This window comes from Anabrus simplex, chromosome 1, assembly GCF_040414725.1.
Source record: "Anabrus simplex isolate iqAnaSimp1 chromosome 1, ASM4041472v1, whole genome shotgun sequence".
Lineage (NCBI taxonomy): Eukaryota > Metazoa > Arthropoda > Insecta > Orthoptera > Tettigoniidae > Anabrus > Anabrus simplex.
Genome location: NC_090265.1, coordinates 808,693,964 through 808,718,181, shown reverse-complemented (window position 1 = coordinate 808,718,181; position 24,218 = coordinate 808,693,964). Strand labels below are relative to the sequence as shown.

The following is a 24,218-nucleotide window of genomic DNA, read 5'->3' as shown; positions in this document are numbered from 1 at the left end:
TAGAAGGGCAGCAATTTGAAGATGACGAGTGTGGAAGACCGTGCACAACTGGCTGGTGACATGACCCTGTTCTTTTTACGATGAAGGCATCGAAAAGCTGCCCATATGCTAAACAAATGCATTTCCAAAGCAGGAAACTATGTGGAAAAATAAATTGTAATTGCCTTGTGTTTTTCAATAAATGAATTTAAATAAAAAATAAAATCCTGTTTATATTTGATCCCCTTTCGTGTGTAATTAAAACTAATTATGAATTAATTTGGATCACATTTTTATGTCCTTTTTGCCAGTTTTTAGGTCTTTTCTTTGATATCTTTAGGTCTTTTATAAATCATTTTTAAACAATTTATAGGTCTTCAACTTCCAAGCACTTTTTATCACCAACATATTAATATTGGTCAACAAGTCTTATACATCAGGATCGTAAAATGACATCATTTAACTATATTTTATTGAATGGGACATTAATATTTATATCCAGCGTTATGGACTTTTTTCCGGATAACGCTCCACTGGGCAAAGTCTTTTATCTTACATCTTAGCCGGAGCGAAGCACCAAGGAAATCTTGTTCGAATTCTCATTTTGTAAATAAATATGAATGAAGTCATTTACAGGAATACATAAATCCAGTATAGAACCTCGATTATCAATCTTCAGAATGTGCCACTCGTATACATTTTTTTAAATTAAGAATACCAGACACACAACAGAAACTGAATGTAATTAAAAACAGTAGTTCACAGATAATAATGTCCTTGAAGATCTAATGCCATTAGATTGTCATCCTAAGAATTTTTTATCTTAATATGTTTTACATAAACTATGAATTTTAATTTAACATGTTTGTTTTAGTTATTAACTTCATCTAAATTATTGAGCTGAAGAAGGCCCAATTAGTGTCTTAACATCTACTGATTGTGAATGTCATAAATACTGTATTAAATAAGTGGATGAACTTTTGTGATTTCTTTAAAAGGAATTTTGCATAACTAATATTGTAAGACAATACGAATCAGACCATGAAGTTTATCACATGTAATAAGAAAGAAGAGCTGCTGATATCCAACCATTCACCAATTTCTCTCTCATCAGACAGAAGTTTCTTTGGTTGTAACATTGATTATTTCCAGTATAGCTTGGCTTTCTGGTCGCAATGGGAAACCTGTAAAATCTTCATCATATTCGTTCTCCTTGAATGTTAACCATGGACCATACTTTATGCCAACAGCAACACAATATTATTGGTTTAATGTTCCTACATACGACTGTGATGAGATACACCACATCCTTTATTATGAAAGAGTTCTGAAGAACATTCACAACTCCTTCAGAATTGACACATTTCTCTGTGAAAGGGACCGATAGTTCGTATTGAAGTTCTGGACAGCACCTTGGTCCATAGGCTGTAGGAGACTCATAAGGTGGTGGTGGTTATTGTTTTAACCCTATCAGACCGTGTACGCACAATTGTGTGGGTTCGTATTTTGTTTATGTCTGAGCTTATTTGACGTTTTCGCGCTAGACCGGACTGCAGTGCTTGTGCGGGACACGTAGCATGTACTTCAGCTGTTTTTATTTAGTAAGTGACCACCAGGGGGCAGGAAGAAGAGTTTAAAAATATAGTTCATTAGCAATATGGCGGGAAGCAGTAATGCCTAAAGTAAGTATGTATTTATTGCATTCATATTAATCTAGAAGCTTTACTGAATATCAGCATATAATCAATGAAGTGTGTAGATTGTGTAGCAAACGTAAATTGTGAACTTACAACAACGTACGTAATACCGTGAGGTTTTGAATGTTGATACGTACTATGTGCGGGCTAGGTTTCCTTACAGGCAATGCATGCAGGAGTGCTGGATGCTGTCACAAAAAGGACTGTGAAAGAAAAACTCGTACTCTACATGAGAAATGTAATGTATAAGATTTTAATTGTTTAAAATCATTCCACACTCTAAAATAGAACATTTGATAATGTACATGTGCATATTCACATCTACTGAGTTGAATTTTTTATTTTTTGCAAGTAGTGAATGAAGTCCTGACACACACAATTGTGTGGGTTCTGTTTTTTAGCCGATAGTTCTTATTTTGTAAAATAAACTGTAAAAACATGTATTTGAGAGCATTTTAGTAAGTTTTTGACGTTTTGACACCTCCAGATTTCTTTCAGGTCTGACGACAAGCTGCTGCTGCCAAAAGGGCAGTAATAGCAAAACTCCTCCTCAATGTAGAAAATGTAACATTTACTTGTGTTTGAATGAAGATTTAATTGTTTTAAATTATTTCCCACTGTAAAATAGAACATTTGATCATATACATATGTATATTCACATGCATTGAGGTAATTTTTCTTTTTTGTAAGTAGTGAAGTAAGTCCTGACACGCACAATTGTGCGGGTGCTTTTTTTTTTTTCAGATGTTAATTTTTATTTTGTAGAATAAACTAAAAATATATGTATTTAAGAGCATTTTAGTCAGTTTTTGACGTACAAACAAAAATTCACACCGCCAGTTTTCTTTCAGGTCTGAAAGGGTTAAGAGGAAATACACCTAGGCAACCATCCTCTGGAGACTCATGACAGTGGGAGGAAGAAAGAGGATGTGAACATTTTCACATCCATCTAAGTGTTCTTCTGAGACCAGTAATCCACAGGGGTGCTTATGACATTTTTGAAACGTAGTGGATTTTTGAATTTCTCTTTCATTGCTGGTTTCACTTTGTATATATCTGCAGCATTGAGACCGAACAGCACAGTGTTTTGTTTAAATCCCGTAGGCAATGTTTTATTTTCACAGACTAGTCCTGTCTCATCAGCATTATAAATTTCGTCCCCACTAAAACCCTCACCTCTCACTGAAGAAGAAGAAAAAAATCCACAGCCTGTTTCCAGTCATTCGACTGGGTCGGGAATGGAATTAATGAAGCCCCCATCTAGCGGCAAGGATAGGAATTGTGCCGGCTGCCGAAGCCTGTCGCACTCCTCTGGGGCAATGATTAATGACTGACAAATGAAATGATATTGGAGAGTGTTGCTGGAATGAAAGATGACAGGGAAAACCGGAGAATGCGGATAAAGACCTGTCCTGCCTCCGCTTTGACCAGCACATATCTCACCATGGAGTGACCAGGATTTGAACCACGGAACCCAGCAGTGAGAGGCCGGCGCGCTGCCACCTGAGTCACGGAAGCACCCTCACCTCTCACTATTTAAAAAATATATTTCTATACATTTACTAGCAGAGACTTCATTTGCACTTTTCTGTTCACCTGAAACATCTAGCTTACAGATACCATCTGTCTGTCTGTCTGTCTGTCTGTCTGTCTGTCTGTCTGTCTGTCTGTCTGTCTGTCTGTCTGTCTGTCTGTCTGTCTGTCTGTCTGAAACAGTTAAACCAGCCAGTGGAATAAACACAGTCGCCCCAAATATCTGTTTCTTAATGAAATTTCCTTCCCTTTTCTGACAGCATTGGTCCTGACATATAGACACTTCTGATCTCTTAAGTGAAAACCACTCATAAAGTGCACAGTACTTTTCTACACTGTGAGACTGGTGAAGCATTTTACTGTTTTCAAAAGCTTTTGTGGATTTTGCAACAAGTAAATTGTGTGGGAAATGTAGGATAAGATTAATCAGAGAATATTTTGAAACAATTGATGTGGTTTTGTACTAGAAAGGCAAGAAGGTTACAATAAAGTACAAAAATGCTGGGAAAAACCCATTTAAGCTATTAAAAAACTTGAGTGGTTTATAAAATCTAATAATCCAGGCCCTAGTTATATCTTTCAGACCTGAATGAAAACTGGAGGTGTGAATTTTTGTTTGTACGTCAAAACTGACTAAAATGCTGTTAAATACATATATTTATAGTTTATTTTACAAAATAAATATTAACATCGAAAAAATGCACCCACACAATTGTGATTGTCAGGACTTAATTCACTACTTACAACAAAAAGATTAACTCACTACATGTGAATATACATGTACATGATCAATAATGTTCTATTTTACAGTGTAGAATGATTTAAAACAATTAAAATCTTTGTTCAAACACAAGTATACATTACATTTCTTACATTGAGTATGAGTTTGCTTTTACAGTCCTTTTGGTGGCAGCATCTTGCCGTCAGACCTGAAGTAAAACTGGAGGTGTGAATTTTTGTTTGTATGTCATAAACATACTAAAATACTCTTAAATACATATGTTTATAGTTTATTTTACAAAATAAAAACTATCATCTGAGAAATAACACCCACATAATAGTGCATGTCAGGACTTAATTCACTACTTACAAAAAATTAAAAAAGTCAGCTTAGTACATGTCAATATACACATGTACATGAGCAAATGTTCTACTTTACAGTGTGAAATGATTTAAAACAATTAAAATCTTATACATAACATTTTGCACATAGAATACTAATTCTGTGTTTACAGTCCTGTTGGTGGCAGCACCCAGCACTCCCGTATGCATTGCCTGTAGGGAAACCTAACCCGCACAATTGTGGATATCAACATTCAAAACCTCATGGTATTGCGTAGGATGTTGTATTTTCACAATTTACGTTCACTAAACAATTTATTTACACATTTCATTGATTACATTCTGATATTCAGTAAAGCTTCTAGATTAATATGAATGAAATAAATAAATACTTACTTTTGGCATTACTGCTTCGTGCCATCTTGCCGATCAACTGTATTTTCAAACTCTTCTTCCTACATCCTGGTGATCAAGCGCTAACTAAGTACATGCTATGTGTCCCGCACAAGCACTGCAGTCTGGTCTAGCACCAAGAAAACGTCAAATATGCTCAGATATAAATAAAATATGAACCCGCACAATTGTGCGTACATGGTCTGAAAGGGTTATAACCTGCCAATGCTAGGTTATATTGCTCTTTTCCATGCTGTTTGCAAGTTGTGTAATTCTGAAAAACAGCAGTGTAGTTTTTGTACCTGAATAAGTTCATTGTCAAAGGTTTTACGCAAGCTGCTATTGCTATGATCAAAACAGTGAATCACAGGATGAAAATCGTCTGTTTCCCAGCCACTGTCGTCAACTTCATGCTTCCTTTTATTGGTAACAGCTGTTGCAAAAGGAGTCTCTTTCACTCTGTTTCATGTGCTATAAATTCACTATCAAACAATCCATCATCATCATCATTATTATTATTATTATTATTATTATTAGTATACGATGCATACAAGACAGTAAGTATAAAATAATATATACAACTTACAGCATTAGGACCAAAAGGAAAGTAACCTTAAATATGGATTGGTAGATATTTAATCCATTCAATTGCTTCTGGATTGGCTGCATGAAGATTTTCCAAGGACTCAGGATACATATGTAGAGGGCACTCCTGTACGATATGCTTGATGTTGCCATTGATGCTTTCAAGATTTTCTTATGATGACGCAGAGCACAGTTCTCTGCGAAACATAAAGAATTTCATCTTATTTTCTTGACATGGCATAAGCCCAAAAGCCTAAATCATGTTGATGTGCTTGATGGTTTGCACTACATATCCACAGTCACAACGAGGCGAGTTTATCCAGCCCCACTGATGTAAGTTTGCATTGGTTTGGGCAGTGCCACAACAAATTCTGTTCAGTCGTAACCAGATAGTCCGAGGGAGATGAAATCCACTAGTTTTATGGTGGGGTTCATGGATTTCAATCAGACCACGAGGTAGAGATTTAGACCACTTATCCTTCCATATATTTTGGGGGTCAAACCGAGTTGAAGTAAGTTTTATAGCGGTTTTGTAGGCTGGTTTTCGTGGCTTTAACCTAGATGTAGCGATTTGGTTGGCATCATGGTGGATTGGGAGAACATCATTCTTCATTGTTCTGTGCCATAAACAGATGTGAGGGGAACAGTATTACTCAGTACAGGTAGCCACTGAGATGGGAGTGCAGTGAAGAGTGCCAGAGATTATCTGCATTGTCTGGCTGAGTTGTATATCAATCAGTTGCCTATGGGAGCTCTTCAACCATATTCCTGCACAGTATTCATCTGGAGAGTATACGACAGCCAAAGCAGTAATCCTGAGAGTGTTGGCATCAGTGCCCCCATAATGTTCCGGCTAACGTATGGCTTTAGTTTTGTAGCTTTTTTTTTTTTCAGTATGATGTCTGTCCAGTATCACTCCTAAGTACTTGATAGAAATAAAATCACAAATTTCATGATCTTCTTGTTTATCCAGTTTATTTCTCATGAAACTTGTGCTGCTTGACCGGATCAGCTGTGCTTTCACTAGGTGGGATATGATATCTCATGAAGTTGTATTCCTTTCTTTCACTAAACAAAAGATGGTGAAAAAGTTTGAAGTATTTCTCCAAACTCTTGGAAGGTGGTGGGAGTTGTCAGAAATGATACAGCCCATGTAGAAATAGTACAGTAATATTGTACATTGTACACTGAAAGCCACAATAGCAGTGTTTAGCACTGGCCCGTGGTAGCTGTCAATGCTGCAATAACAGTGTGTAGCACCGAAGAAGTGGAGAATGAGATGGTGAAGCAGCAATGAAAAGAGAAAAAAATGGAAGTTTATGCCATGGTTTAGGTTTTTGTGAAGGCAGAGCTACTATCGAAGATGACATGCACAGTGATCGGCCATCAACTGTGATTACCGCGCGTGTGTGTGGACGAAAAACTATTGGAGATAGTTCGAAGTGTACAGGTCTTCACAAAATTTAAATGTGCATTACATTTCTTGAAACTTGATCCCAAAATCTTAATTCTTGAACTGAAGAAATGTGAATTGCTCTTGCTGGGGACCTAATCAATATGACTAACCAAGTTGTTTTATTTTTTGACATAATCACGAGAGATGATACTTGGTGCTTTTTGAATGACGTGTCTGAACATCAAGCGTATGGATAGAAATCCAAAGCATCTCCATGGAAATGAAAAGGCCCTAAGGTTGTTACCAAAGGCAAAATTTTGCTGGAAATTTATTTTGATATCGAGGTCTTGTGTTACAATTAATACCTGAAGGCTTTTCTATAAAGTAAGAAATGTACAGACAACCTTCATCACCTCAGCGACGCAGCGAGTAGGAAACAACCAGAAAAATGGTTGGAAACAGCTGGTTTCCTTTGAACAACAACGCTCTGGTTCATATGCCAGTCTTTTAAAAAAAAAAAAAAAAAAAAAAAAAACAATTACCTAGCCAGGCACAACATAGTGACTTACGATTATCCTCCATACTCTCCTGGTCTGATTTCTTTCTCTTCCTGTAACTAAAAAGCAATCTGAAGGGTTACAATTCATGAGTGCTATGGATGTTGCTGCAAACTCTGTGAGATTAACGAGAATGGTGTCTTAAAATGGTTTTTCAGTAATGCTTCCAAACACTTTACACATGTTGGCTGAAGTGTGTCACAGCAGAAGGGAACTATTTTGAAAGAAAAGTTAACTTGATTTGTTTGTGTGTTATTAACAAATTCCAGAAAGTTTCTGAAGCTGGTATGTTCAACTCAAGAGTGTACAACTCTGAATTCCTTCTATGGCAAAATGAATTGTGCATAATAAACACTCGCTTAATACAATGAGACCTCTTCCAATCTCCTCCTCCTAAAACCAGCTTCCTTTTCCCAGGTTCTGCCGGGCTGAGTGGCTCAGATGGTTGAGGCGCTGACCTTCTGACCACAACTTGTCAGGTTCGATCCTGGCTTAGTCCAGTGGTATTTATGCTCAAATGTGTCAGCCTCGTGTTGGTGGATTTACTGGCACGTAAAAGAACTCCTGTGGGACTAAATTCCAGCACCACAGCATCTCCGAAAATCGTAAAAGTTGTCAGTGGGACGTAAGGCCAATAACATTATTACCAGGTTCTGTGTGCTCCTCAGAATCCATAATATTGATACTTGATAAAAGATTAGATTTTTGTTGCATTTTTGCTTCTTTGTACCCCTTGCCCAGTCGTATCAGTGTAGGGGTTATACAATCGAACGAGGCTACAATACTAGTTGCACACAGGGATCATCATCCCCGAGGCCTGAAATCTAAATCCTGGAATGTGTAACAGTTTGTGATTAAACTTTGTATATGTTTGGTTATTTTGGAGCAGTGGTTCCCAAATTGAAGGGGGTGAGAAATTTTCTAGGAGGCACAGACAGCTTACTCAGAAGAAAACAGAAACATGCAGCATGATTGAAGAGATGAACATATTGTACGTATGGTATTAAAACTTTTGAGTGAGATTTTCCATTCTTAAAGGTACATCGCTGTTTTTAAAAATTGTCAAGTAATTTAATATTAATGGAAATAATGATTTAACCCCTTGATGCTGACCTCCGTGCATCGTATAAACCTTTACTTCTAATGCTGCCCATATGTGTGGTATATATAGACCCCTGCAGGCCTAACTTCATTTTATTATAGCTTGTGAAGTTTTAAAGTTGTTGTTGTAAAGTTATTTAAAGCTGAAGATCTCTGAATTTCTTCTATGTATGAATCAGCCCAAGTCAAGGTTTCTTTTTGTGGAGTTTGAAATAAACAAGAAGTTAATATAAAGAACCACCTAATCGATACTTTATTTTTTGCCTCAGGCAAAATTGAATATATATTAACACTTACAGAACATGTTTCGACCACTTAGTGGTCATCTTCAGCTGTTTTTTCATCTTAGTTTTTTCTTTATACAGCTGAAGATGACCACTAAGTGGTCGAAACATTTTCTGTAAGTGTTAATATATATTCAATTTTGCCTGAGGCAAAAAATAAAGTATCGATTAGGTGGTTCTTTATATTAACTTCTTGATTATACTTATCGATACGGTCATGAAATGGACGACTTGTAATAGAGTTTGAAATAGTCAGATCTCTTCCCACTTGAGAGCATGTGTTGTTTAAGTCATCAGTCCACAGACTGGTTTGATGCAGATCTCCATGCCACCCTATCCTGTGCTAACCTTTTCATTTCTACGTAACTATTGCATCCTACATCTGCTCTAATCTGCTTGTCATATTCATACCTTGGTCTACCCCTACCGTTCTTACCACCTACACTTCCTTCAAAAACCAACTGAACAAGTCCTGGGTGTCTTAAGATGTGTCCTATCATTCTATCTCTTCTTCTTGTCAAATTTAGCCAAATGGTCAAAAGTGGTACATGTTTCGTATATTATCAACATCTTCAGCCACGTAACACAGTTTAGATGAAAAATATATAAATTGACAAAGTAATGCTTTAGAGGAAGTGTCCTTAAAATTAACATAAGATTGACAACATTAAAACAAACAAATAACTCAAGAGAAAATATATAAATTATTTCTACAATAGAAAGCAGTCGTCAAGGAAACACTTTTACACTTTTAATGTGAGGTTAATTAATTAATTAATTTAGTTAAGGCCCAGTTGCAGAAAAGCCAATCAGAGATTGACAGGAGTTTGATTGGCAATCATCCTATGTGAGTTGCAGAAACTGCAATCAGTGTTTGATCGACGATCAGTTTCCCATTAGATTTGAGCAGCAAATTCATGCTGATCAAGCACTGATTCTCCAATCAGTGCTTGCAGTTGTTAAATTCAAGGATGCTATTCTTTCATTAAATACATCTGATTAAACGTTTCAATGATAAATAAATTCAATTACATAAAATAAACTTCATTATAAAGCCCGTATTGTCGTGAGTATACGTTGAAGGTTAGGTCAAATGTTCCACCTTTACAATACCAAGATTCTTTATTAACTAAATATTTACATGATTTTTAATTATATCGGGACATGTTTCGTCTACCTTGTAGACATCATCAGCCATAAAAACTTTTGAGAAAAAGCTACAAGGACAAGGACAAAGTAACAGATTAAAATAATTCGGATAACCGAATATGTCATTTAAAATGGTGAAGAATTCAGAACTGTTTTGAGCACAGCACTTAAGAATACTGTTGACATTAAAATTAAAATTGTCCACATGGGTTGATTCAGTAAAAACTTTGTGTTAAAATTCTTCCTTTTTGTGTGATGTGTTAATATATAATATTATGTCGTGAAGGCTTGATAATGAATTGCACAATGTTCCAATAGGATAATAACGATGTATAAGAAATCCAGCGAGCAGATGTTAAAGCCGTCTTATTATCTTATTGGTGTAGTGTTGATATTTCTTGTTGAGAAGTTAGGTGGAAAATTTGAACGTGATAACGTAATGTGGAATGTGCAGTAGAGGGCCCTAGAACAAGAAAGATAGCTGTTGTTAGTGTTAAAATAGGCAAGTTTTTGTGTCTTGAGATGTAAAGTAATGAAAAAATGAAAAATAAGAAGTGCGGCACATCTGATTACTTACGTTCTCGCCTGTCTGACAGCGACTAGTTCAGTGTGGAAGCCTGTGGTTGACTGAGAGCGAACTATGGAGGTCGTGTGTGAAGGGAGCCGGCAAGAGGGGAAATTAGGGGAAGGTTAGGATCAGTAGGCGGGAAGCCGTCACATGGAAGCTTGTTAGTGGGTTTGTCAAAGTAAGAACTATTGAGCAATGCCTCAATAATTACGTTCGCAGTTTCGGAAATTTCATTCAAATTGTGAAAGGGATTGCATTTATGATCTATATTAATATAGATGTTTTCTAAAACATTGAGTAAAGTGCTTTTATTATGAAAATAAAGAAAAATAAAGAATTTTTAAGTCCTGTTCTATGGAAGTGAAGGAATGATTGGACTCTGTCATGTGAGTGCTCATGGCGGAGTACCTTCTATGTTTAGCGGTGTTGATATGTTCCTTATATCTAACTGAAAAGCCTCTTCCGGTTTGCCCAATGTAGCTCGCGGAACATTGGTTACACTTTAACTTATAAAAGCCTGACCTATTATATTTATTCATAGTGTTGTTAATTTTATGTTGGTTGTAAAAAAGATTAGTATTATTGTTGACTGTTTTAAAAGCAATGTTGATCTTATGTTTCTTGAGGGTGTTGGTGATATCATAAATCTTACTATTTGTATAAGTGAAAGTGGCGTATTTGTCTGTTTTTCTTTTTGTTTCTCTAAGTAAAGTTGAACTGGATTTGTTAGTAACTTTATTGATTATCCTGTCAATGAAATGCCTGCTAAAACCATTTTTACTCGCTATTAAGCGGATAAATTCAAGTTCTTTTTTACGATTAGCATTTGATAAAGGGACGTGAAAAGCTCTGTGGATTAAACTATAAAATGTTGATCTTTTTTGAGATTCCAACATGACAGAACTTCAACCTATCTGCAGCATGCTTGTTTATCTTTTGTAATTTTCGTAATTGATGTACTCCTGCCATGGCCTGTTCGCCGGTCAGTTGTTACAATTATATCTAGTACAGGTAATTTATAAATATGGATTTTTCTGACGAAGAAATCTTCAAACAATATATTAAGGAGATTTTTTCGTGATAGACATGAACTGTTTTTATGTGTAATGAAAGTGAGTTTGTTAAAAGATTTATGTTAAGTAAGGACTCGTGTGTTTTTTTATTGTCAATTCTTGAGGAAAGCATTTGTATATAATTTTAAATAGAAGGAAGGATCCACCTTTCAATACTCTGTTGTTAAGTTGAACCAAATAGAAATTACAACCTGTTAGCTTAGCTAATTGGCTGATGATGACGTTTCAAATGTGTTGAAACCGGTCCCAAATGAACAGGTTGTAACTTCTATTTGGTTCAACTTAACAACGGAGTATTGAAAGGTGGATCCTTCCTTCTATTTAATATTATATATTTCTCTATTCAATACGGAACAAACATGAAATTTTTAACTTTAAATGAAAGCATTTGTAATCAAACAAATAGAAACCACCCTCTCTCTCCCATGAACCAGCTTCTAATAACACTTCGGTTTTACATTACCGGGTATTTTCAGATGGTTTTGGGTGACTTGGTAGGGATTCACAAATCAACCATCTGCAGAGTGGTTAGGCAAGTGACACACGAGATTGCTATGCTCGCCGAATCTTTGATCCCCCCCACTACTGACAGAGAACGTCTAGGAATACAAAGAGAATTTTCTGCCATGTCAGGGTTTCCAAGAGTGATTGGCTGTATAGACTGTCACCAGGTCACCATCATATCACCAGGTGGAAATGATGTAGAACTGTACCGTAATAGAGAAGGTTTCTTTTCTATAAATGTACAGGCAGTCTGTACACCTGGAATGTTGTAGCCTGTTGGCAGGGATCTGCACATGACAGCACCATATTTTTAAAGAGTAGGCTGAATGGAAATTAAATCTGAATTGAATCGATAATATGATCGATCGATATGAATTTTTTAAAACCTTTATTATCTTACGCCAACAACTGTGTCACACACACAATATATAATACTATATAACATTCTCGATACGAAACGTGTTTCTAGCATGAATTCTGTAGTTTGGCTTTGCTGTGTAAACAACAACAGTACGAGTACATAAAGTATACACCAGATGTCGCACAGCGATCATACGCGATTCTTAGTTTGTGTTTCAAAGGTTGCCAATACGAATCTCGAACCAAAGTTGACCGATTCAGCACTAGGGTGTCCATCTATCACTAAAAAGTGCATGTACAATATCTCAACCATAAGTGCCTGAGTACTGCAGGGGGGCCTTGCTGCTGCCACTGAAACAGCTGTTCCTAGACATACAGTGTACAGATGACTCAACAGGCATGGAGGCCTACAATTTGCATTCCACTGGCCAGTGCCCACAGAGGAGCCTGTAATGCCTGGTATAGAGTGGACCTAGGCATGCTTCACTGACTACTCCAAGTATACTCTCAAGCGTGATTCTTGTCATGCAATCATCTGGCATGAAATATGAACGAGATCTACCAGCTAATATCCTCGAAATGGACCAGTATGGAGGTGGTAGTGTTGTGGTATGAAGCAGCATTATGGAGGGAACTGCAACACATCTGGTGTACCAGGATGTCAATCTGCAAAATTACATCTGCCTTTTTAGGGGTGCAGTGGGTCCCACGTTCCTACCGATTGAATGACAATGCACGACTACACTGGGGTGTGATCATGGAGGAGGACTGTGAAACAGAAGACACCAGATGAATGGCCTGGCCTACCTATTCCCATATTCTAAACCTCATCAAGCATGCCTGAAATGTTCTCTGTCGATGTGTGGGTGCAGGTCTTCCTCTCCCACAAATCTTCTGGAGCTATGACAGGCACTGGTGCAAGAATGAGAGGCCATCTCCCAACAGCTGCTCGACAACCTGATCCACAGTACATCAACCCATTGTACTGTATGTATAGTATCTATGTGCACGGTCATCACATAGCACATTGAAACCTGTGTATATGCTCAAAAGAATAGTAACGCATCACATGTGTGCATTGGTTCTTTGTTGCATGTTTGACTGTATCTATGCTGTCAGCACTAGTTTGGTACAAAGTCATGCCCCGTGGTACTAAAAGCTCAAAATATCAGCAATTCTGGAAAAGTCAAGCGAGATTCCTTACAGCTTATTACTTGATTGATGAATATCTGGAAAAGTATAACTTTTACTCCATCCAGTCATCCATGCATTTGCATTTTTGTCCAAGTTGTTTCTTGTATTACAGATGATCTTTGTTTATTATGTTACAAAGAAACACAAACTATTATTAAGCGTCATTATTAGAAAATATTTTATGTATATACTGTATTCTGAAAATAGAAATATTTTATGTTCTTTTCCATGAAAATACTATAAGTTACTGAAAAAATAGATCTCCATTCTCTCCAAATGTGTAGAATATCATTATGGAAATAAACCACAAAAATACTTAATATTTAAGAATTCAATTCAGTCAGGCAATACATGCCTGAAGTTTTAAAAATTTATATTCAGCAAAATTATGCAAAATAAATTTAGAATATGAACTTGTCTACATACTTTTGATTTTGCAAACTATATGATATAAATAAATAAGACTCCTGTAGGCTAGTTGCTAGATGTTCCACATGCAGCGCAGGCATCTCTCTGCAACATAACTTGTCTTGTTGCTAGTGAGATGCTCCACATGCAGCACTCACATCGGCTTACTTACAATGAACTGTTGTCAGTTGCACAACTCCAGAAGTTGTGTGGGGAAGAAACAGGTGAGGGTGTATGGGGGATAGGCTGTCTTTCAACAAATAAGGCTACAGCTTCCTTTTTTTTTTTAACTCTGATTTTGTGTAAGCAACTGGCCCATATCGTTTAGGACTTTTTTATTATTAGTCTATGTATGTATTGGATAGTGACAAAAACATTGATCTAACATGTCAGGGGTGTTCAACAAACAGCCCTCAAAGGGTATGAGTGGCTGTTGTTCATGTCAGCCTTGTAAAGGACTTTTTATTATACAGTAGTTAGAAACAAAATATCTCTCTCTTTTTGCTGCTGGGAAGATTTCCATTAACTTTTTGCTATAATTTCCTTTACACTCCAGAGGGTCTTATTAATCATCTACCCCTGGTCCTTTTGTAGTCATTAACAAGTAGGCTAATGTAGATAGGTACATATATTTTACAACCTAAATTATGCAAAGTTTATTTATACTTGCCTCAAGATGTGGACGTATCCTCAGAACTACCTTCAAACACCTGATACTGGCCATCGCTATCACAGGGATTGGTTAACGGTGCAAAATGGGAGTTTAGCCTGAATACCAGTCTCTCCCCATCGGTATCCAAGCTTTTTCTGAATATCCCCCCCACCAGTTTTGTAGAGTTCAGCCTGGAAAGATGATAAGAGAATTGATGAAGTAATATTTCAATTGCTCATTATGTTTTCCAAGTTCCTCTCAATGTATTTTTTTTTTTAATCTGAAGTTGTTTATTCTTCATTAAATATATAAATCTAATTGAACATTTTAGTGAAGGCAAAGTGCACAATACATTCAAGCTAAGGTACAAGGTAAAAGGAGTTATGTAATGTTCTGTTATCCGTAGTCAATAATCTAACATAACCTGAACTTCTACCAGTTTTGGACATCAACTTAGTTTTTAACAAATTATCCCAAACGAAATTCCTTGAAATAAATATTGGTACTTATCTCTGGCATATTTAAACTTCTGTACACTCAAAATTTGAATTAATTAACCAACAACGTAATAAAACATAACTTACCTTATAATTTACAGCCTGTTTCTTTTCTCTTCTTTTAAAATTTTTGTACACAATTTTCAGCTGCTGTGAGATCCTGGAACATTTGAATGGATGAAAACCATAACGGTATAAGTAGCATTTTGGTCATTCGGAGAAAAAGGCATTTAAACATCTTAACACGCATATTAAGCATGCTATTTGTAGTTATACCACCCATCACAAGAGCGCAGAATATTACCGCTATCACTTGTATCTCTTTGCTGGTGAAAGGATACATCCTCCTGGAGTTACATCCTGCATTTAACTCATTTTTTAAAAAATGTCACTTATACCGTTATGGTTTTCATCCATTCATTTGTAACTGGCTTCATTGAAGTCTGAAGCAATTTCCTTCCAAGCTGTCTCTTTCTGTTTTGTCTACACAGCATCCATTTTTTTATTTTCGATGATATGCATGTATCCCTCAACTACATTAAGTAAGAGGGCTCTATCGTTTAATGAAAAATTGGCCCTCTCACTTTTTTAGTGGGGATATCACTCATTTTATGTTAAAAATTAATTCAGTCGCCTCAAAATCCACTTTTCCAAACACGATCGAGATCAGCTGTTGCCTGATTCACTGCCACTTTGGTGTGTCTGCTACACACCATCCTTAACGAATCAACACGGCAGTGGTCACTAATTGCGCTGTTGCCAGTATATTTCCTTCTCAGATCTTCAATCAGTAAATTGCAGAAACCTGATCGGGGTTTCGGTTTGCTGCAACGCACTCTGAAATGAAAGTTGATTGGCAAATCAGCTGATCTACCATCAAGGACTGATTTGATGGACCTTTCTGCAACCAAGCATAAGTGTCGTTGAAAATTATTTCTCCTCCTCCTCCTCCTCCTCCTATTTGGATTGAAGTAGCAGCAGGTTGTGATATTGATACTTTGTTGACGTATGATTATTTTTATGTAGGCTACAGTATTTGTGAATTTTGAAATCCTCTCATTTATTGTTCATTATTTTTTAAAGAAATATTTCTAACAAGAAAGGTGAAAAATTACACTTGGACAGAATGAGTTGGCTTGTATACATATAACCTTGCATTTGGGAGATGTTGAGTTAGAACCCCACTGTTGGCTGCCCTGAAGATGATTTCCTTGGGTTCCCATAGCCTCCTTTTTCCTCAGTCCTAGCCCTTTTCTATCCCAGTAAAATTTATTACATTAGTGCAATGTTAAACAACTTAGAGAAAAGTGGCTTCACTTGATTTGAACAGTTTCCTCGCTAAGTCTTTGTCATTTTCATTACAATTTTGCTTTGGTGATGAGAGTGTTGTGACAGTGTCATAATGATATAGCCTACTGTGTATCATACTGTATGTAATAAATACTCCATAAGTCAGTTTACTACAGTACTGTGTAGGCAGATACAGGTAAGCTCTAAATAACATTTAAAACTACTGTATTATGTTTTGTGTAGCGGTGGTGATGATTGGTGTTTTAAGGCAAAAACCGTTTTGTGTAATGTGGAATATTGTCTAATTCATAAAAATAAAAATAAATTGGTCTCTTGAGATTCCACTTTGAGCAAGTTTTACTGTATTATGAACTGTGAAATTTCACTTACCATATGTTAGATGTTTCTTAATTGCCAAGTTTATGTTACATATGCCCTGCCATAGCAAAGTGACAGTTCATTGTTCCATATAAGGTTGTATGAAATAATGTGCAAACTATTGATATATAATTTGAGTGCCCTAGTGCATTCCTACTAGCTCTTTTTGTGGTGCCCCCCCCCCCGATCCCAAGATCACGGATGCTAACCCCGCAGAAGGAATCTGATCTTTGAAGGGCGGAGTAAAGTTCATTCTACACTCCATGTCGTATGATGTTGTAATGTAAAAGATCTGTGGTGACACATTTGATATTTACCTGACAAAATGAATTAGTAAACTCATGTCCTTGCCCCAAGGTGGTGCAGCTTTTTTAAGGCACATCCCTGGTGGAGGTGAGTTGCATGTACAATTTCAACCACATACCAGCACTCCTGCCATTCTTAAATTTCTGACTACTGGGAATTGAACCAGGGCCCATGAGGATGGCAGGTAATAGTGCTAACCGTTACGCTACGGAAGCGGACACAATTAATGAAAAGGCAGCTATTGCTCACCCAATAGAGATATGTTTCCCTGCCATCTAGTAGAATAAAACAGAATATCAAAATCTACATGCAGGCAGCCTAAATGGCTTGAAATTTTTAAAAAATGCCTGAACGCAGTAACTGCAGTCGTACGATTATTACTAGTAGAATCATAGTGTATAGGAGAGAAAGTGTGATCACTTCTCAGCGTGCCCATACAGTTGCTATTGTCTGTGGAAAGCAGCACGGCGTCTGGGCGAAACTGTGGCGGTCGCTACCTGATGTAGTTACTAGTGCAGTACTTCATATTGAACGCCAAAGTTCATTTTATTTTTAATGTTAATTTTTAATGTTGCAGACCTTCACACAGAATAAAATGAAGACAGTCCGAAAGTCACAGCTTATTGTTTACGCATTTTGAACGGCTGAATCTATCACAAACACCAGCTCATCACTCAACCAGATTTTTCAATAATAATGGTGAATAAATCTTACATCTATGACCCTCTTCAAAAATACTACATTTGATGATACACCACTCTGTTTCACAATGCTAGGTATGCCACTTTGGCAGCATAATGATTTTGTGCAGTTTACTCTTTTATTGTCAGCATGGCATTTTAATGAGTTTCTATATTCTTTGAGTATATTCTTATTGGTGTGACAGAGGCATGCTTGGTTGTTTTTAAATGGGTTGTAATGAGCAGGATGGGAAGAGTACAAGAAACAAAATCATTGGACTGAATTATAGTTACCTGAGAATTACAGATTACTTTTCAACAAGTAATCAATAAAATTACAGTTACTGTACAAAATGCTTGTCTTAAGGAAATCACCAACTTTTTTTTCTGCATGAAGCTGTAACAAGGAAAAGATATTATTAATTAGTGCTGTTTAGCATATAGAGATTAAGCAGCTATCATCTCTACATGAAACTAAAAACGACAGTGTGGAACTTCTGAATTGACCTTTTCCTGTCATTTGTATTTTGGTTAATACTTGTGGTGTTTAAAATAATTTGTTTTAAAAATTCTCATCTCAAACTTCAACCTGTTTCGGAGAATGCGTCTTTGCATTTACTGAAAAGATGCCCTACAGAAGCACTGGAAGGAATATCTGTGTTTAATTTGAAGGACATCACTAGCATAAATATGATATACTGTATTAGGAAGTACAGTGAAATTACTGGTTCTGCTCTATTAGAACCAAAAAATGTTATCTTCATTTATTTTTTTCCTGTTTTTGCTTCTGATGTATATCAGTTACTAGAAGTTACAATTACTATTATGTAACAATTACAATTTTCTTCAAAAGTGAATTACACGTAAATACTTTTTCTAATAAGTAACGGATTAGAAGTAAAAATTACTAAGATGAAGTCGTTACAAGTAATCCATTCACTTTTACGCAATTACTTCCCAACTCTGGTAATGAGGTAAGATTTCTTTGTACTATCGAAAGAGAGAGACAGGTTTTTGAAGTGAGCAAGTGCTATTCCCTGGAAAGACAGAAATCTCACTGTTAAATTCTATGCGTGTTGTTCATTTTCATGACAAGCACATTAATATGACTGATAAATTTGTGATTAACGTGAAGAGACGGAACTTATGTGACCGAGGTGGCTGTCATGGACGATAAGGATGAGGAGTAGAGTAAAATTTAATAATAATAATAATAGTTAATTGCTTTACGTCTCATTAACTACTTTAATGGTTTTCGGAGATGGCAAGTTGCCAGAATTTAGTTACACAGGAGTTATTTTACGAGCCAGTAAATCTACGTACACGAAGCTGATATATTTGAGCACCTTCAAATACCACCAGACTGAGCCAGGTTCAAACCTGCCAAGTTGGGGTCAGAAGGCCAGCGCCTCAACCGTCTGAGCCACTCAGCCTGGCGGTAAAATTTAGTGACTAGCTTCTGGTGAGGGTGAGTATTGAGAATTAATCCACAATAATAGTGTGTATACATACAATCATGACCAGTAAGTCATATCTGTCAAATGGGCCTAGCAATGAAATTTATTGCATACACAATCATATTATCTGTGCAGTGGAATTGGAGCAGAAGTTGCAGTGAAGTGAATATCTCAAAATTTTTTGTAACACTTTTGCTTGTTTTGGTCTTAACACATTGAGGTTGAAGGCCGTATGCTGTACGGGCTGTGTTATTTATTGCGAAGAACGAAGCCCGCATGGTGTACATTCACTGGTTTTCGTCGTTGTTACTACAAAACAAACATACTGTGCGCATTGATTGGCACTGCAATATAATATTTGGCTCATGTAGTTCTAAAAAAAGTAGATGACAGCAAACTACAGCTCTACACATCACATTCTTCCTTTCAAATTGTGTCAGAGCTGTGTTTATACCAAATGAACAGACCTAAAAGATCACAGATAATATTTATGTACTAATTATTATGTACATTTATCTCTTATACCAACAATTCTGAACAACCTAAAAAACCAGATAACCTCAATATCAGCCATATTTTGTTAGTTAAGGGTTATACTTTGAACTTAGAATGAAAAACGTACTCAATTCAATCCACAGTTTCCATTGTAAGGGATATATCAATTGTATTACAGTTATTACATGTATGAAGTGGAACGTATGAACTCATATATAGTGAAATAAAAAAAATAACCTAATTTCATTACTAGTATTTAATTTTAAAATCCAAAATTAGTGAAAAATGGCCAGTCCAGAGGATTAAAATGTGTAAAATTGAGCAAGACCTCAGTGTGTTAAAAGGTAATTTAGACTTAAAGGAATTCATTAAACTCATTAAAACTCTAGGTCATCATTTTGGAAAAAAATGGTTTCCCATTGTGTAAAAACTGCTTGTGCTTCTTGGCCCGTCCCTGTTCATTGCCGAGATTATACTATGTACGCTGTATATTTATTTACTCATGTGTCTAGAGCTGAATTTAAAATCTTGGAATGTGTTTATGTGTGTACATTACAATGGTAAGGAAATTACGGAGGGTTTGCATAGGAAAGGCCGCGTGTTTTTACAAAAATTTTTGACAAAAATAACTCCTCTTTTGTAGCATCTTACATTGCAGAGCACAGTACTGTGATTGTGTACCATAGCTAGTGCCACTCTGTGGCAGAACACTGAAACAGTCCTCTTCTATATGCTATGCTATAGCTCATTCAACATTAAGGAAACGGTATTGCTCGTATGGACCTACAAGGAGTGAACACCCCCCCCCCCCCTCTGAGACACTCATAATTCTTTGTGATTAAGGGATATTATACTGTACTTTGTAATGTGTTATGAAAGATAAATTTAAAAATGAGGCACTTTTGCCTGCGAGTTATTAAAATAACTACATAACATTTTCTTTTTAAAAATACATTTGTAGGGAGGAAGCACAATGGCGGGAACAGCTATTGCTTTGTTGCCTTCCTTCATTTTCCTTCCTCTGTGTTGGTCTGGTACAAGCTTTATGTAGTCCCTCACTCTGTGAACTGCCAGCAGCTCACTTCTGTAGTGAATTCATCTACAGTATTTATTTGTTGCATGTTTGTTTTTAGGCTTTAAGTCAGTGCGTAATTATCTTGTGTTGAGTGAGAGTTATGTGATAAGCCTACATGTGTGATTTCTTTCTTTAACATTAATACTGTGATCTTTTGCAGAGTCATCTACAGTGTTTATTTGTTGGACCTGTTTTCTGGCCGCTATTGCCTGTAAAAATTTATTAAATGCAATTAAATGCATCCCTCACCCCTCGAGCCCATAAAAATTATTTATCTATTTTCTCCCCCAACTTGCCTTACACTTCACTGTTGAGGTTTTTATATGACTTGGTTTACCTCTAATTCTGTACAAACCAGAAATAGCCCCTATAACACCCCCGTCCCATATAGTTCATAAAAACAATTTGTAGCTTAGTTTCTTCTGCTTTTTGTCTTGAACTTAAATACTGAATTTCTTCACTCATTTATGTCCCGCCGCTTTTCCATGATGGCGTTGAGCAGAGCCATTCAATATAGAAACCCTGTTGTCATAACAGCATTACTGTTTTCTTAACATGGAATGAGCTATAGAAAAATTCCATTGAATTTTGTCATGATATTTTCTTTTGTTACACTGTGTAATGCTTCTTTTATGAATTTTTAGTATTATTATTTTTCTTTTAATTTCAGGGTTCCAATGCTTCCACTACCGGAAGTGGAAATTGTGGCTTGAGTAATTCATTACTGGCTAGGTTGAATGAGGGTGAGGTGTCTTTGAGTGACTTTTTGGCTGATGATGGTGAGAGGCCTGCCAAGAGGTCTCGTCAAGAGGATTCCAGTCCAGAACATTCTGCTGATGATCACTCTGAAATGGAAGATATTAAGCCAGTGCCTGGTGTTGACGTACCTGATATAAATACGTTACTTCGGAATTCTTCCGTTAACAGTCTCCAGCAAGGCACCATGCCGCCAATCAAAGCGCGTCCGGAGTCTCCTGTTGATAATATTCAAGGTCCTATGGTAGTGATAAACCCATCCTCTATTGCAACTGCAGCAGCAGTTCCTATTCCGTCTGGTGCTGCTCCTCAATCTCTTCCTCTGTGTGCTCCTGGCCTTCCACCTGTCGCTGCTCTTACACCCACTTCTACCTCCATTCCCCTCTCTGTACCAGCTCCTACAACCACAGTGCCGTACGTGTTAAATGGAATCGATTCGTCTGCTCTTCATGGTGACTCGACTTTATCAAATTCCGCCGTTATTGTTCAGAGTGCTCGAGAAAATATCTACGTTTCTGAGCTGAGTGGAGTAGTAACAAACCCAGCAATATGCGCTGTAACTTCTGCTGTGAGGGAACAGAACTGCGAAGTCATAGGTAATCTTACTCCTCAGGGAGTAGTTCGCTTTGAAATGGGGACTGGTTCTCCACATCAGTTAGCATATGCTAATATAATACCATCTTCAGGTTCCTCTCTTAGCACTCAGCCCAGTATTTATGTTCACAGTATGAATACTAATAGGGAGTATGGTTCAGGAGAAATGTACTTGGTGAGTCAGCAATCTAGTTCACCTGCTATCCAAACAGATCCATTGATGTCTTCACTTCAGTCCGTTCCGTCAACTGTTGCGTACAGTCGGGCTAATAAATCTGATCCACCTCGTGTAGTGTATTCAAATCGTGCAGCAGTGTCCACTAGTCTGACCACATCAACTAAACAGGTAATGCCCACTGTTTCCTTGTCATCTCAACCGCAGCAACCCCTACAGATTAATGAACAGAGTGTGAGTTCTCATTCAACTCAAGGTAATAATATGTCAGTACCACATGCAAACAATAAACAACTGGTGGTTGTAGCAGCTTCTGCAGGTTCTATTCTTCCAACACCTACAACCACTCCAAAGGTTCTCAAGAAAACACAACCCAAGAATCAGGTACAAATACAACCACAGGGTGGCCTTCAACACACTCTTTTGAACCAGCAGCAGCAGCAGCAGCAACAGCAGCAGCAGCAGCAGCAGCCACAACAACAACAACATCATCTTACAAGTAACCCAGTACAGCCAAGGGTGCAATTGCAGCAACAGTTACCATTATTGAAACTACCTGTAGGCACATCTGTATCACAGCAGCAACAACAGCAACAGCAAATGCAGAAACAACAACAGCAACAGCAAGTACAGAAACAGCCACAACAGATGTTATCTCAGCAGCAACCTCCACAGCTTCAACAAGTTCAGCAACAGCTTCAGACACCAATCCTGAAGCAAAAGTTACAACAGCATCCTGTTGTTTCCAAACAAGTCAATGCCGTTAGTGTTGCACCTGCTACGACTGCCGCGACTGTGAAGGCAACATCCAATACTACCCAGCTGTCCACTCCAAGGTATGTCTCTAATTTTCTGCATTACATGTTATACAGGGTGGCACATGAAAAAGGCTGACTGACTTGTTTGTTTCATTTGTCATGAGTACAGCTCCCCCTACCCTCCCACCCCCACTCTGTAATATATTTTATTTTCTGTATACCACCAAGCAAGTGGCTACATGGTGTGGGTCATATAGTTATCAGCTTGCATTCTAGGGATAGTGGGTTAGAACCCCACTGTTGGCAGCCCTGAAGATGGTTTTTCCAGAGGTGTCAACTATTGTGGATTGTCTGTAATTATTACGGATCTCACCTCATGATTGCGGCATTGAGATTAAAGGAAAAATTATTATGGAAAAGCAACATTATCACGAAAAGATCATTTTCTACAGAAAGAAAGAAAGAAGGAAAGATGTTCAATCCTTTCCAGCATTTCTGATCAACCCTCCTCGTTTCAATGCTTGTGAGTTGGCAGTGATACTTATTCGATATCGTCACTTCCTTTTGCTACCCATAAGCGTTGTGAAATTCATTGTGTGAATGAAGGAGCTACTCTGCTCTTCTCCACTATAAATCCTTAAGTAATGTTGTATTTACAGAATTGAGGGCTACATTAAGCAGGTGTATACTGGAATCGTTTATGGTTCAGAAGACGAAAATGTCATCACAGGGGGAAGGAGGCTTCAAGAATGCCTACACTGATAAGCATTTGCTGGATGCTAAACAAGTTACAATATTTTATCACTGAACTAACAGGTAGTATGCAAATGTTATTGTGTAATATGTTAGAATAGATTTCTGTCAGGAAGGGAAAATTAAGTACCGTATCATTATCGAGAAGGGAGGACGTGCCTTGGACGTTACACGAAAATTTTCTCAGGGGCGGAGGATGATTACTGATAACCCACTTCAGGTTAGCACCTTTGTTTTCCATGGTTTCCCATTTTCACAGGTGCCAAATCCTGGGGCTGTACCTTAATAAAGGCCACAGTCACTCCCTTCTCAAAATTAGCCCTTTCCTATTCCGTTGTTGCTGTATGAACTACCTGCGAAAAGCAAATTGTGAAAAGATACAAAAAATATTTTTCTTGTGTTAACATTGATGCTTTCACAGCCCGTATGTGTAGACATGATACGAGTGGCTCAGGCCAGAAGTGACTTAAGCACCATCGCAGCTCTTTTTGACATTTTCAGTGTAATGA

At 37.2% G+C, this 24,218-nt stretch overlaps 1 protein-coding gene across 4 annotated transcripts in view; it reads left to right on the top strand.

Moving 5' to 3' along the window:
* LOC136857041 (uncharacterized) overlaps window positions 1-24,218 on the top strand; it is a 140,334-nt gene that overhangs the window by 45,230 nt on the left and 70,886 nt on the right. For 3 of the 4 annotated variants that reach the window (XM_068225231.1, XM_068225232.1, XM_068225230.1), the window contains exon 3: window positions 21,344-23,034. In XM_068225231.1, coding sequence (XP_068081332.1) covers window positions 21,344-23,034 — 1,691 coding nt within the window. Of the gene's footprint in view, window positions 1-17,543; window positions 17,666-21,343; window positions 23,035-24,218 lie in introns of all 4 variants that reach the window. The other variant, XM_068225233.1, reaches the window with a different exon arrangement.